Source organism: Saccopteryx leptura, chromosome 1, assembly GCF_036850995.1.
Source record: "Saccopteryx leptura isolate mSacLep1 chromosome 1, mSacLep1_pri_phased_curated, whole genome shotgun sequence".
Taxonomy (NCBI): Eukaryota; Metazoa; Chordata; class Mammalia; order Chiroptera; family Emballonuridae; genus Saccopteryx; species Saccopteryx leptura.
This window is the reverse complement of record NC_089503.1, coordinates 5359585-5376952: the sequence shown is the minus strand read 5'-3', so window position 1 is coordinate 5376952 and position 17368 is coordinate 5359585. Positions and strand designations below refer to the sequence as shown.

The following is a 17368-nucleotide window of genomic DNA, read 5'->3' as shown; positions in this document are numbered from 1 at the left end:
ACAGAGCAACGCCCCAGAGGGGCAGGGCATTGCCCCCTGGTGGGCATGCCGGGTGGATCTCGGTCGGGCGCATGCGGGAGTCTGTCTGACTGCCTCCCCGTTTCCAGCTTTGGAAAAATGAAAAAAAAAAAAAAATCCTGGGGGTGGGGCAGCCCAGAGACCCAGACTCCTTCAGTCTTGCTGTCATCCCAAGTCATCACCCTGTGGTCCAAAATGGCTGCTCCACTCCAGCCCTCACGTCCACAATCCAGGCAGCTGGAAGGAGAAAGAGAAAAGGACCTAAATAGGGGCCTATACATGAGATCCGCTCCACCAGCAAAGGGCTGCGCCCCACCTGGCCAATCCTGTCCACCTGCCAGGTCAGCATCCCTGAATCAGTAGCTCTGCTTCTCACGATCCAAGGTGGTTATTTGTGTAATTGTTTCTGTGTGTTTGGGTCTCCGTGGGGCAGGGACGCCTGCTGTCCATCTCCCTGCCGCAGCCCGGGTGGGAGGGGAAGCAGCATGCCTCCCGGGGACGCACGGCTGAGCCCCCGCCCCCTGCAGTGCGGCCCGAGTTTCTCTGGTCTTTCTGCACCATTGCACCGGTCAGACCCCCGCTGGTTTTTCTTGGTGGTGAGCAGGACAGACTTCTAAGGGAAGACGGGCCAGCTCACGATGCAAGGGCAAAATTATGCTTTCTGCTTGATTTCCATTACTCTAATGGTGACCCATTTTGTCTGCCCCACACTAGGCCGTCTTCAAGATGACAGGTTGACAATGACTCCCATCGGGTCATTGCTGAAGCGCACGGAGACCATTAGCACGCGGCCACGGGCTCCAGCACAGCCTGTGCCGCGAGGCAGACGCCTGTCATCCTGAGCGTGCTCCCCGCTCTGTCTGCTCATGGCAGCCCAGCGGCGATCACGGCACCTCCACTCCTGCCCGGCTCTGTCTGCAGCCCCCCACCCCCACCCCACCCTCACTCTTCCTGGCCAGGGTCACCGGTCACAACACAGACTAAGGGAGAAGCAGTTACTGTGGTGTCCCCCGGGTGGGGTCCTGGTGAAAGACCTTGGTTTGGGGCACAGGTGTGGCATTGTTCAGCATGGCTTTGTTAAATGGATTCAGAGCACATGTGAAGACTGCTTATGATCGTTCCATGAGGTGTGTGGGAAATGCGGCCAGAGGCAGGTGTCTGGTTATTGCAGGCTGGCTCTCTAGTCGCCGTGCCAATGCCCTTTCAGGTCAGTGCCAGCACCCTCCCGGGCTCCTGGGCTGCCCCCCCCCCCCCCACACACACACACTTAGAGGGTCCTGCTTCCAGGAAGGTCTGAGTCTGGGGCTTTTTGGATAAAAAATGCGACGGCCCCACCCAAGTGCCTCTCTTGACTGGGGCAGGCTGTTTGCCCTGCTTCTCTGCAGGGGGCGCCTTCCCCGCTGTGGGTCCTGAATGCAGGCTCCGTGGCCAGGGCGTTCCCAATCCAAGTTTTCAGATGAGAATTTCTGCTTCTTCAGATTGAGAAGCTCCTTGAGAAAGCAAGGTGAGAGTGGGAGGGTCCTCAAGCTCCCATCAACAGCAAGAGGCACCTAACTGGGACCCAGGAGAAGGGTGGAACGGGCCAAGCTGTGCCCTGCACGGGATGCGTTTGTTCTTAGAAGAAAGGCGAGCATCCCGGCGTGACCGCAGGACTCCCCATTAAACCGCCAGTCCTCAAAAGGGAGTGGCATTTCTCAGACAGCCGGGGGCACCCCTCGCCAGCCCCTGCCCACTCCCCAAGGCCGCCTACATACGAGGGCACAGGGCTTGACGGGGTGTCACCACCACCGTCACTTCTGTAAGGAGTCACAGCAAACTGGCTTCTGTCCACGTGAGCTCGGCAGTCCCTCTGACCCCTCTCCCGCTGCCCACCTTGCGGGGAACGTGTCCCCGATTTACCGTGGGCTTCAGAAATCAGTTGCGAGTCCTGGCCAGGCCCGCTGCCCCTGACGGTCCTCCCACCCAGGCTGGGAGTGACTGGAAGTCAAAGTGAGCCCTTGAGAACAATGCTGTCACCCCATCCCGGCAGGAGTGTGTTCCTGAGACCCCTCACCGTGCCACGTCTCCCTGCCAGCCCCCCTCCGCGCCCTCCAGCACCTGGGCAGCCCTCGGCACCCCAGGCGAGGACCCTGCTCCACCCTCACCGGCCAGCTGGCCTTGACCCAAGTCCTCAAAACCCCAGTGTCCTTCCTCATCCGTATGCACGTGGACGCAAACAGCTCTCCCCTGGGGGCCGTGAGCGGTCTGCACAAGGGGTTCATGAAGCTCAAGTGTAGGATAGATGTGGGGAAGCATCACGATCATCATCGTGTGTCCTGGATCCTGTTCACCCCAGGTCCTCGATGACATCAGTCCTCTGTGTGCCACCGCTGAGGACGTCGGTGGCTAGGGAGCAGAGCTTGGGCAAATCCTTGCCTGACGGTCGCATCCATTCTTACAAGCCTGGAGGCGCCATGCCTGTACCTGCCACGATGGCTGTGGGTGGGGAAGGAGCCCACCGGGCCTGGCCCAGGCCCAGGAGTTTTCCTGGAGCAAGCCAAAGAGGGCCAGTGCTGGTCTGATTCCTCTGCCAGTCGCTTTCTGCTGCCCTGCCCACCCCTCAGCCACCTCTGCCCCCCCCCCAGGTCCCTGAGGGCTCAACAACTATCTGATCCTGCTCAGAACTGCTCGGTGTCCTGAACCTGGGTGTCAGAACACGGCCAGGGACCCACGCCAAGTCAGCAGTGCCCGTGGGCTGCAGGAGCGCCCTCAGCTCTAAGTGGGATGGTCCTTGGGGCCCACGGCCCAGCAGTCCTGGCTGATCTGCCCCTTTTAGCAAAACAGGGCTGGGGGTTGGGCACCCGGGCACCCAGAGGGGGATATGTGGGCAGCAGTAAGGAGACAGGGTACCCAGGACTGAGGGGTGGTCCCTGCCCTGCCCTTGCAGGGCCTCCTGTCATGGAACGCAGGGGCTTTCCGCCAGGGAGCGCTGTGTGGGATAGAGGCCCCTCCTCACTCCCCGCCAGGAGCAGGGTCCTGGTGATGGGGCGGGCACTCCTCCCAAGCAGTGACTGCAGGGTGGTGAGGGCTCTCCACAGCTGGTCTGGGGGCTCTCCATTCGGAGTGTTGGGGTCCCTACCGTGGGGTTTGGGGAGGGGTCTCTCCCCGTCACTCCTCTCCCCAATACAGACCACTGCGTGGGCCTCCTGCGAAGCCTGGAACGCCCCCCCTCCATAGTTGCGGTCGCTTCGGCGAGGGGAGGCGGAACTGAGCCCTGTGACGTGACCGCGCGGCACATAAATAGCGGCAGCCGGCGGCTCCGGCGCAGACACGTCGAGGAGCCCGCCGCCAACCGCTTCCCGACTCAGTGTCCCTGGGCCACGCCATGCGGTGAGCGCCCCCAGCCCGGCTCAACCGACCCTACCGCACGCCCGGACCCGCTGACACCCCGCCCGGACTCTGACACCCCCGGGACCCACCGGGACCCCCGCACCCGCCGACACCCCGGAACCCACCGTTCAAGGTACCGCGCGCCCTCGGGGACCCCAGCAGGAGGCGCCCCCTTCCCAGAGCTCCCACCTGCCGGGAGGCGCGCCCAGGGGCCTCTGCCCCTGTCCCTTGCGGGGCTCCGGCTGCCAGCGAGCGGCGCAAACCGCGCGATCGGTCCCTGTCATCCTCCGTCCCAGCGGCTGGGGTGCGAGCTTCGCGCCCCGCCCGCCGCCGCTGCCCGCTGCCCCTCCCCTTGCAGATGCCCAGAGGCGGCGCCCCGCTGCTCGCCTCCCTGCTCCTGGCCGCGGCCCTTTCAGCCACCCTCGGGCTCGGGTCACCGGTAAGTGCAGGGCGGGAACACACGCCCCCAAACCGTGTCCCCAATCTCTACTGGGTGGAGTGTGGGGGCTTTGTGCGAGGAGCAGAAACAAGCGGGGGTGGGGGTGGGAGGGGCGCGTGGAGGGTCCGGGTCCCCATGGAGACGCTCCCTTCTTTGATCCTCGCCGCATCGCGGCTCCCTCCCGTGTGGTGCGTGGACAGCCCCGCGGTTCGGCTTTAGGTTTCCTTCTCAGAGGGTCAGCGCACGGTGTGGATGGAGCCCGTGTCACCTGCACGTGCCCTCAGCACCACTTAAAAGCAAGCAGTGCGCACGAGTCTGTGCCTGTGGCTCCACCGCCAGTTACTTAGTAAAGCCAGTAGTTCTGTTGTCACCACCGCTGGAGCGCGTTGGGGGCATACCCGGCATTTCTGGCGGTTTCCGAAAGCACGCACACTATTCTGATTCTCGTGCTGGAAAGCCTGGGCCCACGCCATCTAACGTTCCCTCCTGCTGTAAAAGTTTGCGTCACTCGGCTTGTTCCGTGGAGGAGTGAGTGTCTGAAGTGCACTGTTGTTTAAGTCCTGTGAGTGTGTGGCGCCTGTAACTCCTGGCCCCGTGCTGCGCTGCACACACACGGGCTGCCTCCGGGCTTCTGTGAGCCCTGCAGCCTGAGCCCGCACCGTCCCGCCCTCTGACCCTCTCTCTCCCACTGAAGGTGAAGGAGAAGAGAGGCTGGACCCTGAACAGCGCTGGCTACCTTCTTGGTCCACGTAAGTGACACCGCGCCCACGGTCTCTCGGGACGCCCATCCCGCTCTGCCGACTGCAGCCATGTGTGCTAATCCTGCTCATTCTGAGCCGGGGCCCCAGGTGCCCAGGTGCACCGCTGCTCCGGTGTCAGTCCGATAAGGGGAAAGGCGGGCTTCCTGAGACTTTGGTGGGTGTCCCTGTGGGTTACTGACATTTGTGGCCTGTCTGGGTGGCACCTGTCCCCACTCCCTGAAGGCACTGCTCCCCCTGTTCCCCTCTCAGCCCCCTCCTTCAGAGCAGACAGGCTACTTCCCAGCTTCCCCTCCCCCAGCCTTGAGGCCCCGGGCTCTTTCTTGAACACTGACCCGTCCTGCAGTCAAGAACTCTGTCTCTGCAAAAAAGAACTAACTGCCTTTTGTCTGGCCTTAGGGGCGATGCAGCCCCCCAAGTAAGCAGCCAGAAACCCTGAGCCACCCTTGCCCTAGTCTCTCTTCTCCTTTTATTTTTAGAATTGCCCCAAATCCAGCCCCTTCTCCTCATTCTGGGCCACTCGGTTTAGAGCCCTCATTCTTTCTTTCAATAATTTCTTAAGGGACTTTTCAAGATTGACAGCAACCAACGTACAGAGTCACCTAGACTTCCTTGCCCTGCTGCTTCTCTCCCTCCCTCCACTCTCTCCTTCTCTCCTCCTCCCTCTCTCTGGATCTCTCTCCCCCTCCCTCCCTCTCTTTCCCCCTCTCCCTCCCTCCCTCTCCCTCCCTCTCTCCCCCTCTCTCTCCCCCTCCCTCTCCCTCCCTCCCTCTACTCTCTCCTTCTCTCCTCCTCCCTCCCTCTGGATCTCTCTCCCCTCCCTCTCCCCTCTCCCTCCCTCTCCCTCTCTCTCCCTCCCTCCTTCCCTCTCCCTCTCCTTCCCTCTAACCTCCCTCCCTCTCCTTCCCTCTCCCTCTTCCTCTCCCTCCCTCCCTCTAACCTCCCTCTCTCTCCTTCCCTCTCCCCTCTCCCTCCCTCTCCCTCTCTCTCCCTCCCTCCCTCTCTCCCTCCCTCCCTCTCTCCCTCCCTCCCTCTCCCTCCCTCTCCTTCCCTCTCCCTCTCCCTCCTCCTCCCTCCCTCTAACCTCCTTCCCTCTCCCTCTTTCTCTCCCTCTCTCTCCCTCCCTCCTTCCCTCTCCCTCTCCCTCCCCCCTCCCTCCCTCTCTCCTTCCCTCCCTCTCCCTCCCTCCCTCTCTTCCTCCTCCTAGCTGTAGTACATCTTCCACACAGCAGCCAGAGTGTCTTTCTTTCTTTTTTTTTTTTTCTTTTCATTTTTCTGAAGCTGGAAACAGGGAGAGACAGTCAGACAGACTCCCGCATGAGCCCGACCGGGATCCACCCGGCACGCCCACCAGGGGCGATGCTCTGCCCACCAGGGGGCGATGCTCTGCCCATCCTGGGTGTCGCCATGTTGCGACCAGAGCCACTCTAGCGCCTGAGGCAGAGGCCACAGAGCCATCCCCAGCGCCCGGGCCATCTTTGCTCCAATGGAGCCTTGGCTGCCGGAGGGGAAGAGAGAGACAGAGAGGAAAGCGCGGTGGAGGGGTGGAGAAGCAAATGGGCGCTTCTCCTGTGTGCCCTGGCTGGGAATCGAACCCGGGTCCTCTGCACGCTAGGCCGACGCTCTACCGCTGAGCCAACCGGCCAGGGCGCCAGAGTGTCTTTGAAAAATAAAAATCTGATTATGTCCGAACTGAAATTCTTTGGTGGGCCCTTGTTTTCAGGGACGTAGGACCCCGGCCCCTGCCGTCCGCCAGCACCCCGGGAGCCTCCTTGTGCTCTGCTGCAGGGGCCTGTGACCTCCACACCCTGTTCCTGGAGGGTCCCAGCACCCGGTGACAGACTGGGCCTTGGGCCCCAGTACAAGTGGTTACCTCAGATCTCGTGACAATGTCCTTTCCCCTCCTGTGGCTTCCACATGGGCTGTAGCGTTCCAGTTGGTTCTGTGAGGTCTTCGATCACAGGCAGCCAAATGTCCTCCTTTGGGTGCGGGGAGGGTATGATCACGGCACCGCCACTCAGGGGCTGTCCTCTCTGATCTGCACACAGATGCCATTGACAACCACAGGTCACTTCATGACAAGCATGGCCTCACTGGCAAGCGGGAATTCCAACCTGAAGAGGAAGCGAGGTCAGGTGAGAGGACCTAGTCCTGGGGCCCCCACTCGCTCTGCTGTCCTCCCCTCTGGGGCACACAGCGCAGCGGTCTCAGCCTGGCCCGGCCACATCTGTCCACTGCTAGAAACAGAAGCAGCACAACCCAAGGGTACGATCCTGGGGCGGCGCGGGGACAGCTGAGAGCCCTTCCGGACTCAGGGCCTCCAGGAGAGGGGTCCTGGACGCCCTCCCTCCACGGCGCTGCCCACGCACTCCTGGGTTCACTGCCCTCCGGGCGCCCAGGACCCCGCGACGGACGGTGTTGTTGTAAGATCCAGAGCAGCTGGGCTGGGTTTTAAACGTCAGTCCTTCTGGTTTCTAGGAAGCATGGGCAGGCCGCTGCCTGAGAACGATGTTGTGCGCACGATAATCGACTTTCTGGCTTTCTTGCACCTCAAAGGTACGTGAAACGTGACTCGTGGCTCATGGCTCGTGGCTCGTTTCCGTTTCCACCCCTTAGAGCCCTGGGCACCTGGAAAGCCAGTCGAGATAGAGTTCTCAGGACTTCTCTGCCGGAGCCGATCACCGCCCCCCCCCCCCCCCACGTCTGATGCCACCACTGTTGGTTGGGATTACAAGGCAGGGGGACTGGAGCCATCTACCATGGGGCTGGGGAGGGTCACCAGACCGCCTGTCAGCAGGGAGAGAGGGTCTCAGGGGTCAGGGCCCTCCTGGGACTGCTGCGTGCTGGCAGCATCTCCACTCAGACGGCTAGGCCAGGTCCTTCGTGGGCCGTCTGAAACCATGCCTCGTAAGCACCGTGAATGGATGGGAGCCCGTATTTGAGACTTCAGTTTTTTCTTTTCCATTTGGGGCCGGCGGCATTTCGATGGATGTCCCGGGTCCTGGTCTTCTGCCGTCTCTGTGGGCGGTGAGGTCTCCCTGTGGTTTTATGCTCGCCGTTCGTTCAACAGCGAGATTCTGGCCTTGGTCAGACTGCCCTGTGGAAGGCGCGGGCTCTGAGCGTTACCACGGGGGTGGGGCAGGGCACACACCGGGGAGATGCCCATGCCCAGGACAGGCCCTCGGTGGTCAGGTTTCACGCTCGGCAGTGTCGTGCGAGTGTGGGGTAGTCGATCCCCGGTTCTGTCTTGACCCGCCCATTTGCTCTCTGGTCACACGGCCTCGAAGGACTTCAGGTGGGCGTCGGAGCAGGGAGGACGTGGGCCAGGACACTGAAGGCCTGCCCATTGCTTTTTCTTAGAAGAGGGGGCCGGGGGGAAAGACGTAGAAATCTCAGAACCAGGTCGCCAGGGGCCGCAGGGGGGTCCCCGCTGGTGACTGTGCAGAGGAGCCCCACTCTTCCCGGTTTGTTTTACATTTTGAATTCTGTAACCTGGAACTTCTCTCGTTAGGCAATGCCCATTTTTAATACGCAAACAGGACTTATACTTCCTTAAGCGTGAATTTAAAAGTCTGACATCTCAAATGCATATTGCGTAGGAGAGTTAAGTCAGGAAAAGGTGAGGAATGGGAAGCGCCGTGTTGAGTTTGGGTCTGAGCCACAGGAGCCCTGTGACGTGTGCTGCGCGCTGTGACTCCCCTCTGTGTGGACGGCTGGGCTCGTCACCTGACTGTCCCGTCCCTTTGTAGAGGCTGGGGCCCTGGTGCCCACTCTGCCACCCGCCGTTCCTTCGGAAGACATGGAGCAGTCGGCCCTGACAGAGCCGGACAAGTTCATCATGTCGCGTGAAGTCAGATTTTAAGGCGATCGGTCAGCATATGCCAACATACGTGGAGTGCCACCCGGACCCTCTGCTTTGATGCTGTGTTGTTTTAACTTCAGACTCTCCCCTTTGGTATTTGTCCTATTTTGAGTGAAAATAAAAACCAGCAAGTGCCATCCTGTCTTCCTCCCTTGCGCCTGTCACCGCCACCAGCACTGGTTCAAAATCGCATATTCAGTAAAAGTTTGAAACCCGAACCCTACCACCGACACGTCTGAGACAGCTTCTCCTGTCACCGCACGTCCGTCCGGGGAACATGCAGGTTCCTCCGTGGTGAGCTGGGTCAAACAGCTGTGAAGGGAAGCCAGTGTGGGGAGAACAGCTGGGTTAGGCTTGCTCCCTGGTTCCCCGCGGCAAGCACTTTGCACGATTACTGTGAGCACCTGGCAGAAAGCCCTGCGTGAGTCTCTGTGAGAAGCTGTGGGCGCTTTCCCTGGGGGCGACTCTCCCAGAATGCTCTCCCTCCCCCCTGAGGTGCGGTTCCCGGTTAGTTCAGCTCCCACTGGGAAAAGCGGTTTCTGTGTTGATTCACTCCCCTCCCCTCCGCCCCGTCTCGGTCTCTAGAGCCTGCCTCCGCAGGCTCTGTAAACGGGACGGGAACGGCCCACTGCTTTCCTCTACCGTCTTCCTGAGTCCACTGTGGCCCTGCCTGGCCTCAGCCGCCAGCACTGCACGCTGCACTTGGCTTTTGCCTCTCACGTTGAATTTTCTGAATGCTCTGCGCTGACTTACGTAGTTCTCCCCGCTGAGCACCCTGCAGGGGCCATGCCTCCTGGCCAACGTCCCTCTCCCTGCTTTCAGGCTGCAGCTCAGCACACCCGCTGTCCACGCGGGAGGTCCCCCAGGCCTGGGTCCTACACTGGGTGGCCAGGCCTGGCGGTAGGGCCTCTTTGGGCCTCAGGCCCTCCACACCTGCGCTCCGGGGCTCCTTGGCCAGCCCTCTGGGCCCGTGCAAAGTGGGCTGTGCTGTGAGTGTGAAATGCATACTAGGTGCTAAGGATTTGGCGCAGGCAGAGGCTGTGAAATATCTATATTGGGTTAAATAAAATATTAAATGAAGGGTCACCTGTCCCCTTTCATTTTTTAAAATGTGTGGACTAGAAAATTTTTAACTGCCTGCATGGTGGGCAGATGTTGCCATGAGCAACACTGCTGAGAAGGAAGGCGGCCCCTGGAGGGGGTCACAAAGCCCCTATTCCTGGTCCTCCGATGGCCCGAGGGCGAGGTGGGCAGGCAGGTGGCCCAGCTGTGGCCTGGGCTGTGGCTCACCCCTGCTCTGTCCCAGCGGTCAGTGGGCCTGACTCAGACCAGCTGGCTCCCTTCCCGAGAAGCTGCCATCTTTCAGCGCCGTCTCCACCCCCAGCTCAGGTCCCCACAGGAGACGCAGGGACTGAAACAGAACTGAGGGTCAGAACTCAGCCGTCCCACGCACAGCTCTGCAGGCAGCCGGCCGCCCCAGCTCACCGACTACCGCCTGGCCACCGAGCGCTCCGGGCCACCACTGCGCATTCTGGGCCACCGCGCTCGGGCCACCCTCTACTGTGCTCCTGAGTTTCCCACGTTCCCTGAGGGGCCGAACTACTGCCTTGCAGAAACATAAGACAATTGACCACAACAATGGGAGACATTTGAAATTTGTATTCCTCTTTGCTTTTAAAATAGAACCAAAACAGTCAACTTACAGCTCATCTTACCTGCTTGTTTCTGCAAACTAGTTATTTTAACCATACTTCACCACCAACAATAATATTATAACATACTATGAGAAGTAACTGGATAATAGAGCTTTTCCACAATTCAAACAGAAACACTTAAGAAACTAGTTTCCAGTCCCACAAGTCGAGTTGCAGGGGGGAGGGGGGTCCTAGGAGAGCTGCTGATCCCGCGCACCAGGAGTGTCAGCACTCAACCTCGCCAGCGTGCGCAGTTCTCGAGAGGCTCTGAGTTGTTTCTTAGCAGCCCGTCCGGAGACTTTATTTCTAAATAACTTTGGGGGGAAAACATCATGGCTTTTTATGCAGCGAAGCCTCCAGCGGAAACCTCTGGAAGACGGTGACATCAGTGGGGCTGGTGGTCCCCTCCAGCACGGAGGTCGCCGAGCTGGCAGCCCCCCGGGACCACGGGAACCACTGCCCCCTCCTGTGGCCCCACAGGCTGTCATGCACGTGCTCAGACAGGGGCTCTGGGCGGGGCTCTGGGCGGGGCTCTGGGCGGGGCTCTGGGCGGGGCTCTGGGCGGCCAGGCCCGCAGAGACCAGGTCCCTCAGGCCCTCTCCCTGCTGCAGAGGGAGGGCGGCCTCAGCGGTGTGGCTCTGGGCGCAGGTCCGTCCGCGTGTCCTTCCAACACCCTTCTCCTCGCGGCTGCCCTCAGAGTCCGCTGCTACTCCATCTTCAGCCCCCTGGACTTAAACTCGATGTGGAGGATCTGCGACAAGCACCTGCCAAACTCCTCCAGGATCCTCTGCTCGGCCAGGCACTGCGAGCAGCGCTCCTGCTCGGCCTCCTCGCCCTGCGCCAGCAGGCAGGCGCACGCGGCCTCCACCACCTCCCAGGAGATGCACGAGGCCTGCCTGCAGAGACACACCAGTGAAGACCACGGTCAGCTCCTCGCTCATAACTGTCTGCGTGTACCATGTCTGTCTGGTGTGGGTTTTTTTTTTTTTTTTTTTTTGACAGACAGAGAGAGGGATAGATAGAGACAGACAGACAGGAACGGAGAGAGATGAGAAGCCTCAATCATCAGTTTTTTTCATTGCGACACCTTAGTTGTTCATTGATTGCTTTCTCATATGTGCCTTGACCACGGGCCTTCAGCAGACTGAGTAACCCCTTGCTCAAGTCAGCGACCTTGGGTCCAAGCTGGTGAGCTTTGCTTAAACCAGATGAGCCCGCGCTCAAGCTGGTGACCTCGGGGTCTCGAACCTGGGTCCTTCCGCATCCCAGTCCGACGCTCTATCTGCTGCGCCACCGCCTGGTCAGGCCTGTTTGGTGTTTTAAAGAATGTCAGTGGTAAAATCGAATGTTGTCTTCCTAATACTGGAAGCTATTCACTGGAATTGCACCAAGGCTTGCTTTTAGAGGAAAAATCAGTGGAAGGCAAATTTGTCAGCTTCTTGACCTCCCTCTCACGGTCGGTTCTACATTTTCTCAAAATCAGACCGACTCAAACCCAGAGGCCTGGGCTCCGGTCACGCCTGTGGGCTGGGCAGGGAGGAGCAGCAGGAGTCTTGGGGAAGATAAGTCCCTGCAGAAGCAGCCACACTGGTGATGGCCTCCTCCCCACAGGACACATGCAGCGAGGGAACCCCAGGTGGCTCTGGGGACCCCTCGTCTGTCACTCTTGAGGGTGCACGTGCCTCTGAGAGCCCCGTGGAACCTGGAACAGGAGCTAAGCCAGTTATACTTGACCCTGCAGGACCAGTGTTGTCCCTGCTGAGCTCAGAGAGGCTGCCTCGCTCAGGCCGCGCTCACACTGAAAAGGTTTAGGAACTGGATACAGTAGTAACAAGTGCTGGGTTATGAAAACAGAGACAGATGGTGGGATTGGCTAAAATCTCTCCGTAGAGAGAATATGTGAGGACTTTTGTTGGAAGGGGAAGGACAGGGCTGCCCCAGGACAAGAGGAGTCATCACATTTTGAGACCAAGTCCAAGGCATGGGCCCTTCACCACATTCCACCGGCGCACCGTCCCAGTGGAGGCAGGAACACTGTCACACATAACGTCACAGAGGGTTCCGCCGCATTTTGCTAAGTTAATACGGATAAAGATCGCTGCAGGTCACAGCGATGCATACTTCTAATATCTCTCTAACCAAATAAGCATGAACTCGGTCTTTAATACTAATTAATGACATCTGAATGGAAAAATGACATTTTTAAATGGATGGATCTAGTCTAATATATAGTAAAATTATTATTCAACCTTTGAGACCTACTAGGATCACCAAATGGCCTCAAAATAATGAAATGGGAAACTGGCCTCAGGCGTGGTCCCATCGGCACTCCAGGCAGGACCTCAGCCTGGGCCCGGCGTCCACGTGCTGTTAGGTGGTATGGGCAGCTCAGGTATTTGCTTCTGGACATCATGCCCTCGCTGCCTGGGGTCAGGGGCCTGTTGGTGACCCCCATGGGGATCTTGCTAAGAGGACCAGCAGGACCCCACCACGGGCCCTCAAGGAAAATGTGATCAGAGCTGGCTAGTCTAGAAGGGGCACGGCGCCCTCCCGCACCCCTGCCCCCGCCCGGGCGGCCCGCACTCTCCTCCCCAGGAACAAAAAGAACCCTCCTGTCAAATCAGCCTCCACTTCCTGTCAGAGGGCTGTCCCGAGTTCCTACCTCTCTTTTCTGAGTTTTGGTGGTCTTGGCAGAGGATGGCTGCCTTCACAACCTCCACCGTCCACAGAGCTGGGCATGGCCAGGAGCGTTTTTCGTTCTGGGCTTTCTTCATAATTTTTGCAGCCAACACATTTGCAAATAGAAGAGCACATAATTTTGGCCTAGTAATAGAAAATGCTTCAATAAAATTAGGTTGCCCTTCACTTCATCAAAAAAAACAAAATTCTATTTGGACCTTAAATAACTATATTTGTATGTGCACATAATCTGCAATTTTCATTACCCCCCCCCCAAAAAAAAGACATGAAGAGAAGCCAATGGCCATGATGTGAGGAGAGTGAGGTGCATGTCCTCATGTGTCACTGCTGGAGACACAGTGGTGTGCCGAGGAGGGAGGTGGGGAGGGGACTTTGGAAGGTGGGGCCATTTTGCATGGAGCTTGGATCACCTCCTGCTGCAGTTGAGGGTACCCACCCCCCATCCTGCCCCAGGCTGCACCCACCTGGGCCCTTTCTGCTTCCTGGGGGGTGCACTCTATGTCTGGTTACATGGCAGCGTGACACCAGGGGCAGGGGAGGGGACGTCCCAGCTGTGCCCTGTAAGCCTGGGTCCAAGCCCTTGCTCACGCCGGCCTGGGGGAGTCTGCAAGCTGGCCCTGGAGGCCTCGGGGTCCTAGCCCCTGGGGTTCCCCTTCGTTCTTTCCAGCTCAGCCATGCACCTAAAAGGGTATCTGCTGTGTTTTCTTCTGCACCTGTAGCTGTTTTAAACAGGAGATGTCTTTGGGATTTCTAGTTATTCTAGCACCAGGGACTATAGGTCACCAGCTCAGCACATGACAGTGGCCAGACAGAGGCATGTGGCTGACTCAGTGTCACCGGCAGCCAGCAAGGGCTCAGCGAGGAGCAGAGAGAGACGCCCCAGTTCCTGGGTGATGCACTCTCTCAGAGACAGGTGGGCTCTCCATCTCTGCGACAGCCTTACTGAGTCTGAGCGGGGGACAGCCACGTCTGCCCGCTCACATCTTCCAACACGTGTCTCCAGGGTCAGGAGGGCCTGTCTCACGCCTGACCTTCTATGACAACCTTTTAAAAGTCAAATCCACAGGTGCCCCAAAAGGCTGGCAGCAAGCTGAGGGCTAGTCTTTTAAGGAGGGTTCTCTGCTGATTAGGCCTGAGGGTCCCTTTCTGCCTCCTTCCTCTTTTCCTTCAACACAGAGACAGAAAAGGGAGGGATGAAACTGAGGGAGGAAGCACGTCCCTGCCCTGCTGTTGAATCTTTGAGAAAAAGAAAGCACCTGTCCACCCTGACAGGTAGTGCACAGTGGATAGTGCCTCAACCTGGGACGCTGGGTCCCAGGTTCGAAACCCCGAGGTCACTGGCTGGAGCGCAGGCTCACCAGCTTGAGCACGGGGTCACTGGCTTAAAGCCAAGGTCACTGGCTTGAGTCCAAGGTCTCTGACTTGAGCAAGCAAGGGGTTGCTGGCTCGACTTGAGCCCCCCACCCCCCACCCTTCAAGGCATATATGAGAAGCAATCAATGAACAACTAAGGTGCCACAACTACGAGTCGATGCTTCTCATCTCTCTTCCTAACTCTCTCTCTCTCTCTCTTTTTTTTTTTGTATTTTTTTTTTTTTTTTGTATTTTTCCAAAGCTGGAAATGGGGAGGCAGTCAGACAGACTCCCGCATGCGCCCAATCGGGATCCACCTGGCATGCCCACCAGGGGGCGATGCCCTGCCCCTCTGGGGTGTAGCTCTGCTGCAACCAGAGCCATTCTAGCGCCTGAGGCAGAGGCCACAGAGCCATCCTCAGCGCCCGGGCAAACTTTGCTCCAATGGAGCCTTGACTGCGGGAGGGGAAGAGAGAGACAGAGAGGAAGGAGAGGGGGAAGGGTGGAGAAGCAGATGGGCGCCTCTCCTGTGTGCCCTGGCCGGGAATCGAACCCGGGACTCCTGCACGCCAGGCCGACGCTCTACCACTGAGCCAACCGGCCAGGGCCTCTCTCTCTCTCTCTCTCTCTCTCTCTCTTAAAAAGAAAAAGAAAGCGCTTGTCCAGTCTGCCCTCAGTTAGTCGGCATCTGTCTAGCCAGGAAGGCGACAGTCCTTTCTGGTCTCTGAGGGACTGTGCGCCAGGAAGGTGCTGCCCGCCCGCTCCATGCACCCTGGGAAATGTTCAGCTGGGGACATGTCCCCCACTGCTCTGCTCAGGGAGGAAGAGGCACAGCCCACCTCCGGGAGCCACCAAACTGCTGGCCAGCAGGCGTGGCTCCCAGCATCAGAGCTGTGGCCACAGGGTGGGCTGCGTCTGGCAGCGGCGGGCACCCCCCACTGGACGTGGGCAGGCCGGGGAGTAGGACGCGCTCCTGAAGGACGCCTGGGCGAGTCACTCGATTCCCAAGGCCTGTAGCTTCTATTTAAGGAATGAACACAGACTGGGCCCCCGTTTAGAAACCCAGGGAGAAAGTGAAACTCTGTTTCTCTTTTGAAGCTACAGGTTAACCATGGTACCGGCCCCACCTCAAAGCACTCGCAGTAGTTCTTCAGGCAGCCCGACCGCCTGCAGTTGCAGCCCCTGCAGTGACGCGGCTTCGCGGTGCCTGCGCGGCCCGTCCCGAGTTTGGGCTGGAAAGCCTCTGGGTTTCTATCAAGACAAGCCTGGGACAGAAAGTGCAAAACTCCTTCAAGGCCTGTTTCGTAATCAAAGTCACGTTCAGGGAACAAACGGTACCTCGTTTGCTGTCACTGGTCTAGCTGCTCCTGGAGGGGCCGCAGCCCCCCCCCCCTATGCCCGCTCTCTCCCGGCCCGGGCGCGCTCCTGGGCCTGCGCTGCATTTGTCCGGGCTCTGCGCCCTGTCTGTGCCTGCTGCACCCTGGGTTTCAGACGCAGTGATTTTCCCTCCCCAGGAGGACTCCGGGTCCCCTGCTCCTTTGCTCGTCTGCTCGCACCCTGCTGGCGGGTGGAGGTGCTGACCCTGCCCACGAAAGGCAGGCAGCCTGTGGTTCTGTCCGCAGCCCCTGTTTGGGTCAGGATGACCCGGCTGCTGGTCCCCACCACCTGCGAGGGAAGGAGAGGTGGGCGAGTCCACCACATGGAGGTCTCCAGGTGCCGCAGTCTCCACCGTGAGGAGACTGGGGCTTGCGGACATCAGTGTGACCTGAACTGAATCCTGGTTCGGCTCACTCAGGGAGCCCCCAGTCAGTTCCAGACTTCGCAGAGGGATGTCAGGGAGCTGCTGGCTCTCCCAGGGTGGCCCCGGCCTTCTGCCACTCAGCCTGAGCAACTGCCCAATAAAATGGGGTTAGAAGCTTCTGGAACTTGTGTCAAAACAGCTGATTTTCCTGCACGTGGAGCTCTGCTCTGTAAGCATCTACTACGGCTTTGCTTCCCCCTCCCTGACTTTCCAAGTCATAGATATGTATTCATTGTAGAAAATTAATGGTCGGCAAGGAGGCCCCGAAACCCACTGTCTATGTGGGCACCCCTCCTCCTGCGCTTCTGGAAGCTTCCTCTGTGGCGGCCGGGACCCTGCGGCTCACTGACAACTCGGCTTACTGAACCTCTGCTGTGCTCCAGCGTCTTCCTGGGGCTGATGTGCATTTAACCCTCACAGCAACCTTGTGGAGCACACAGCTGCAGCCGCCTGCCTCACAGAGGAAGAAACTGGGGCACGGAGAGGCTGAGTGACAGATGGCAGGTGACCGGCTCCTGTTCCCAGGCCCCCTGAGCCCGGTCACAACCGCTGGGCTGTGCCTTCCTCCCACAACGCCACCTCTTATCCCCCTGTTCACATTTTGTGTCCCTTTATCTACCTTCTATCCAACATACAGATACAAACATGTTTCTGGTAACCACGTGACTCAGTGCTCTTTATAAAGATTCAGGAGTTAGAAGTCAAGTCCCACCCACAGGTGACGACCCTTGACTCCCTTTTGTAAACCAGAGGGCACCAAGATGTGTCCAGCGCAGGTGCGGCCCCAGCCCGACTGGCCTCCTGCCTGGTGACCTGTGCCTGCAGAGGGACTGATGCTGCAGACTCCTGCACTCAGCGTCAGCGAGCGGCCTGCAGGGCTCGTGACCGGGAAGAGAGCCCGGACTGTCCCCGTCACTGGGACGCCCCGGAACACAGAGGGGTGCCCCTCACGGCAGACTACGCTCCTCCAGCTCAGGCCTCTCTGCTACGGACATGACCCAAATTCCTCAGATCAAGAGTGTGGACAGTGCGTGTTCTTAAGTCAGGACTTCCGCGACTCTGCGGCCGCCCCACCGAGGGGGAGGGGGCTCTCTCCTCGTCCTGGGCCAGACCCGCTCCAGGACCGGAGTCTCACTCAGTGTGAGTGCTCCTGGAACGGAGTCTCACTCAGTGTGTGTGCTCCTGGAACGGAGTCTCACTCAGTGTGTGTCCTTCAACGGAGTCTCACTCAGTGTGAGTGCTCCTGGAACGGAGTCTCACTCAGTGTGTGTGCTCCAGGAACGGAGTCTCACTCAGTGTGTGTGCTCCAGGAACGGAGTCTCACTCAGTGTGTGTGCTCCAGGAACGGAGTCTCACTCAGTGTGTGTGCTCCAG

At 59.2% G+C, this 17368-nt stretch overlaps 2 protein-coding genes across 3 annotated transcripts in view; one reads left to right on the top strand and one right to left on the bottom strand.

Annotated features, from left to right (window-relative positions):
* The first annotated feature begins 3318 nt into the window (after nucleotides 1–3318).
* GAL (galanin and GMAP prepropeptide) lies at nucleotides 3319–8663 on the top strand. The gene is made up of 6 exons (XM_066360350.1): nucleotides 3319–3520; nucleotides 3746–3826; nucleotides 4521–4575; nucleotides 6633–6719; nucleotides 7063–7140; nucleotides 8334–8663. The coding sequence occupies exons 2-6, from the start codon at nucleotides 3746–3748 to the stop codon at nucleotides 8444–8446; spliced, it is 414 nt and encodes a 137-aa protein (XP_066216447.1). The 5' UTR covers nucleotides 3319–3520; the 3' UTR covers nucleotides 8447–8663.
* Nucleotides 8664–10844: 2181 nt separating this feature from the next.
* Nucleotides 10845–17368, bottom strand: part of TESMIN (testis expressed metallothionein like protein) — a 43003-nt gene continuing 36479 nt past the window's right edge. The window contains exons 8-10 of one of the 2 annotated variants that reach the window (XM_066386621.1): nucleotides 15321–15458; nucleotides 12803–12963; nucleotides 10845–11036 (exon numbers count right to left, since the gene is read on the bottom strand). In XM_066386621.1, coding sequence (XP_066242718.1) covers nucleotides 10847–11036; nucleotides 12803–12963; nucleotides 15321–15458 — 489 coding nt within the window. In that variant the 3' untranslated portion in view covers nucleotides 10845–10846. The remainder of the gene's footprint in view (nucleotides 11037–12802; nucleotides 12964–15320; nucleotides 15459–17368) is intronic. The other variant, XM_066386577.1, reaches the window with a different exon arrangement.

Coding starts and splice junctions, on each gene's coding strand:
- GAL (XM_066360350.1), top strand. CDS start 3,746: ATGCCCAGAGGCGGCGCCCCGCTGCTCGCCTCCCTGCTCCTGGCCGCG. Junction 4,576..6,632: donor TGGCTACCTTCTTGGTCCAC/GTAAGTGACACC, acceptor ATCTGCACACAG/ATGCCATTGACAACCACAGG. Junction 6,720..7,062: donor TGAAGAGGAAGCGAGGTCAG/GTGAGAGGACCT, acceptor TCTGGTTTCTAG/GAAGCATGGGCAGGCCGCTG.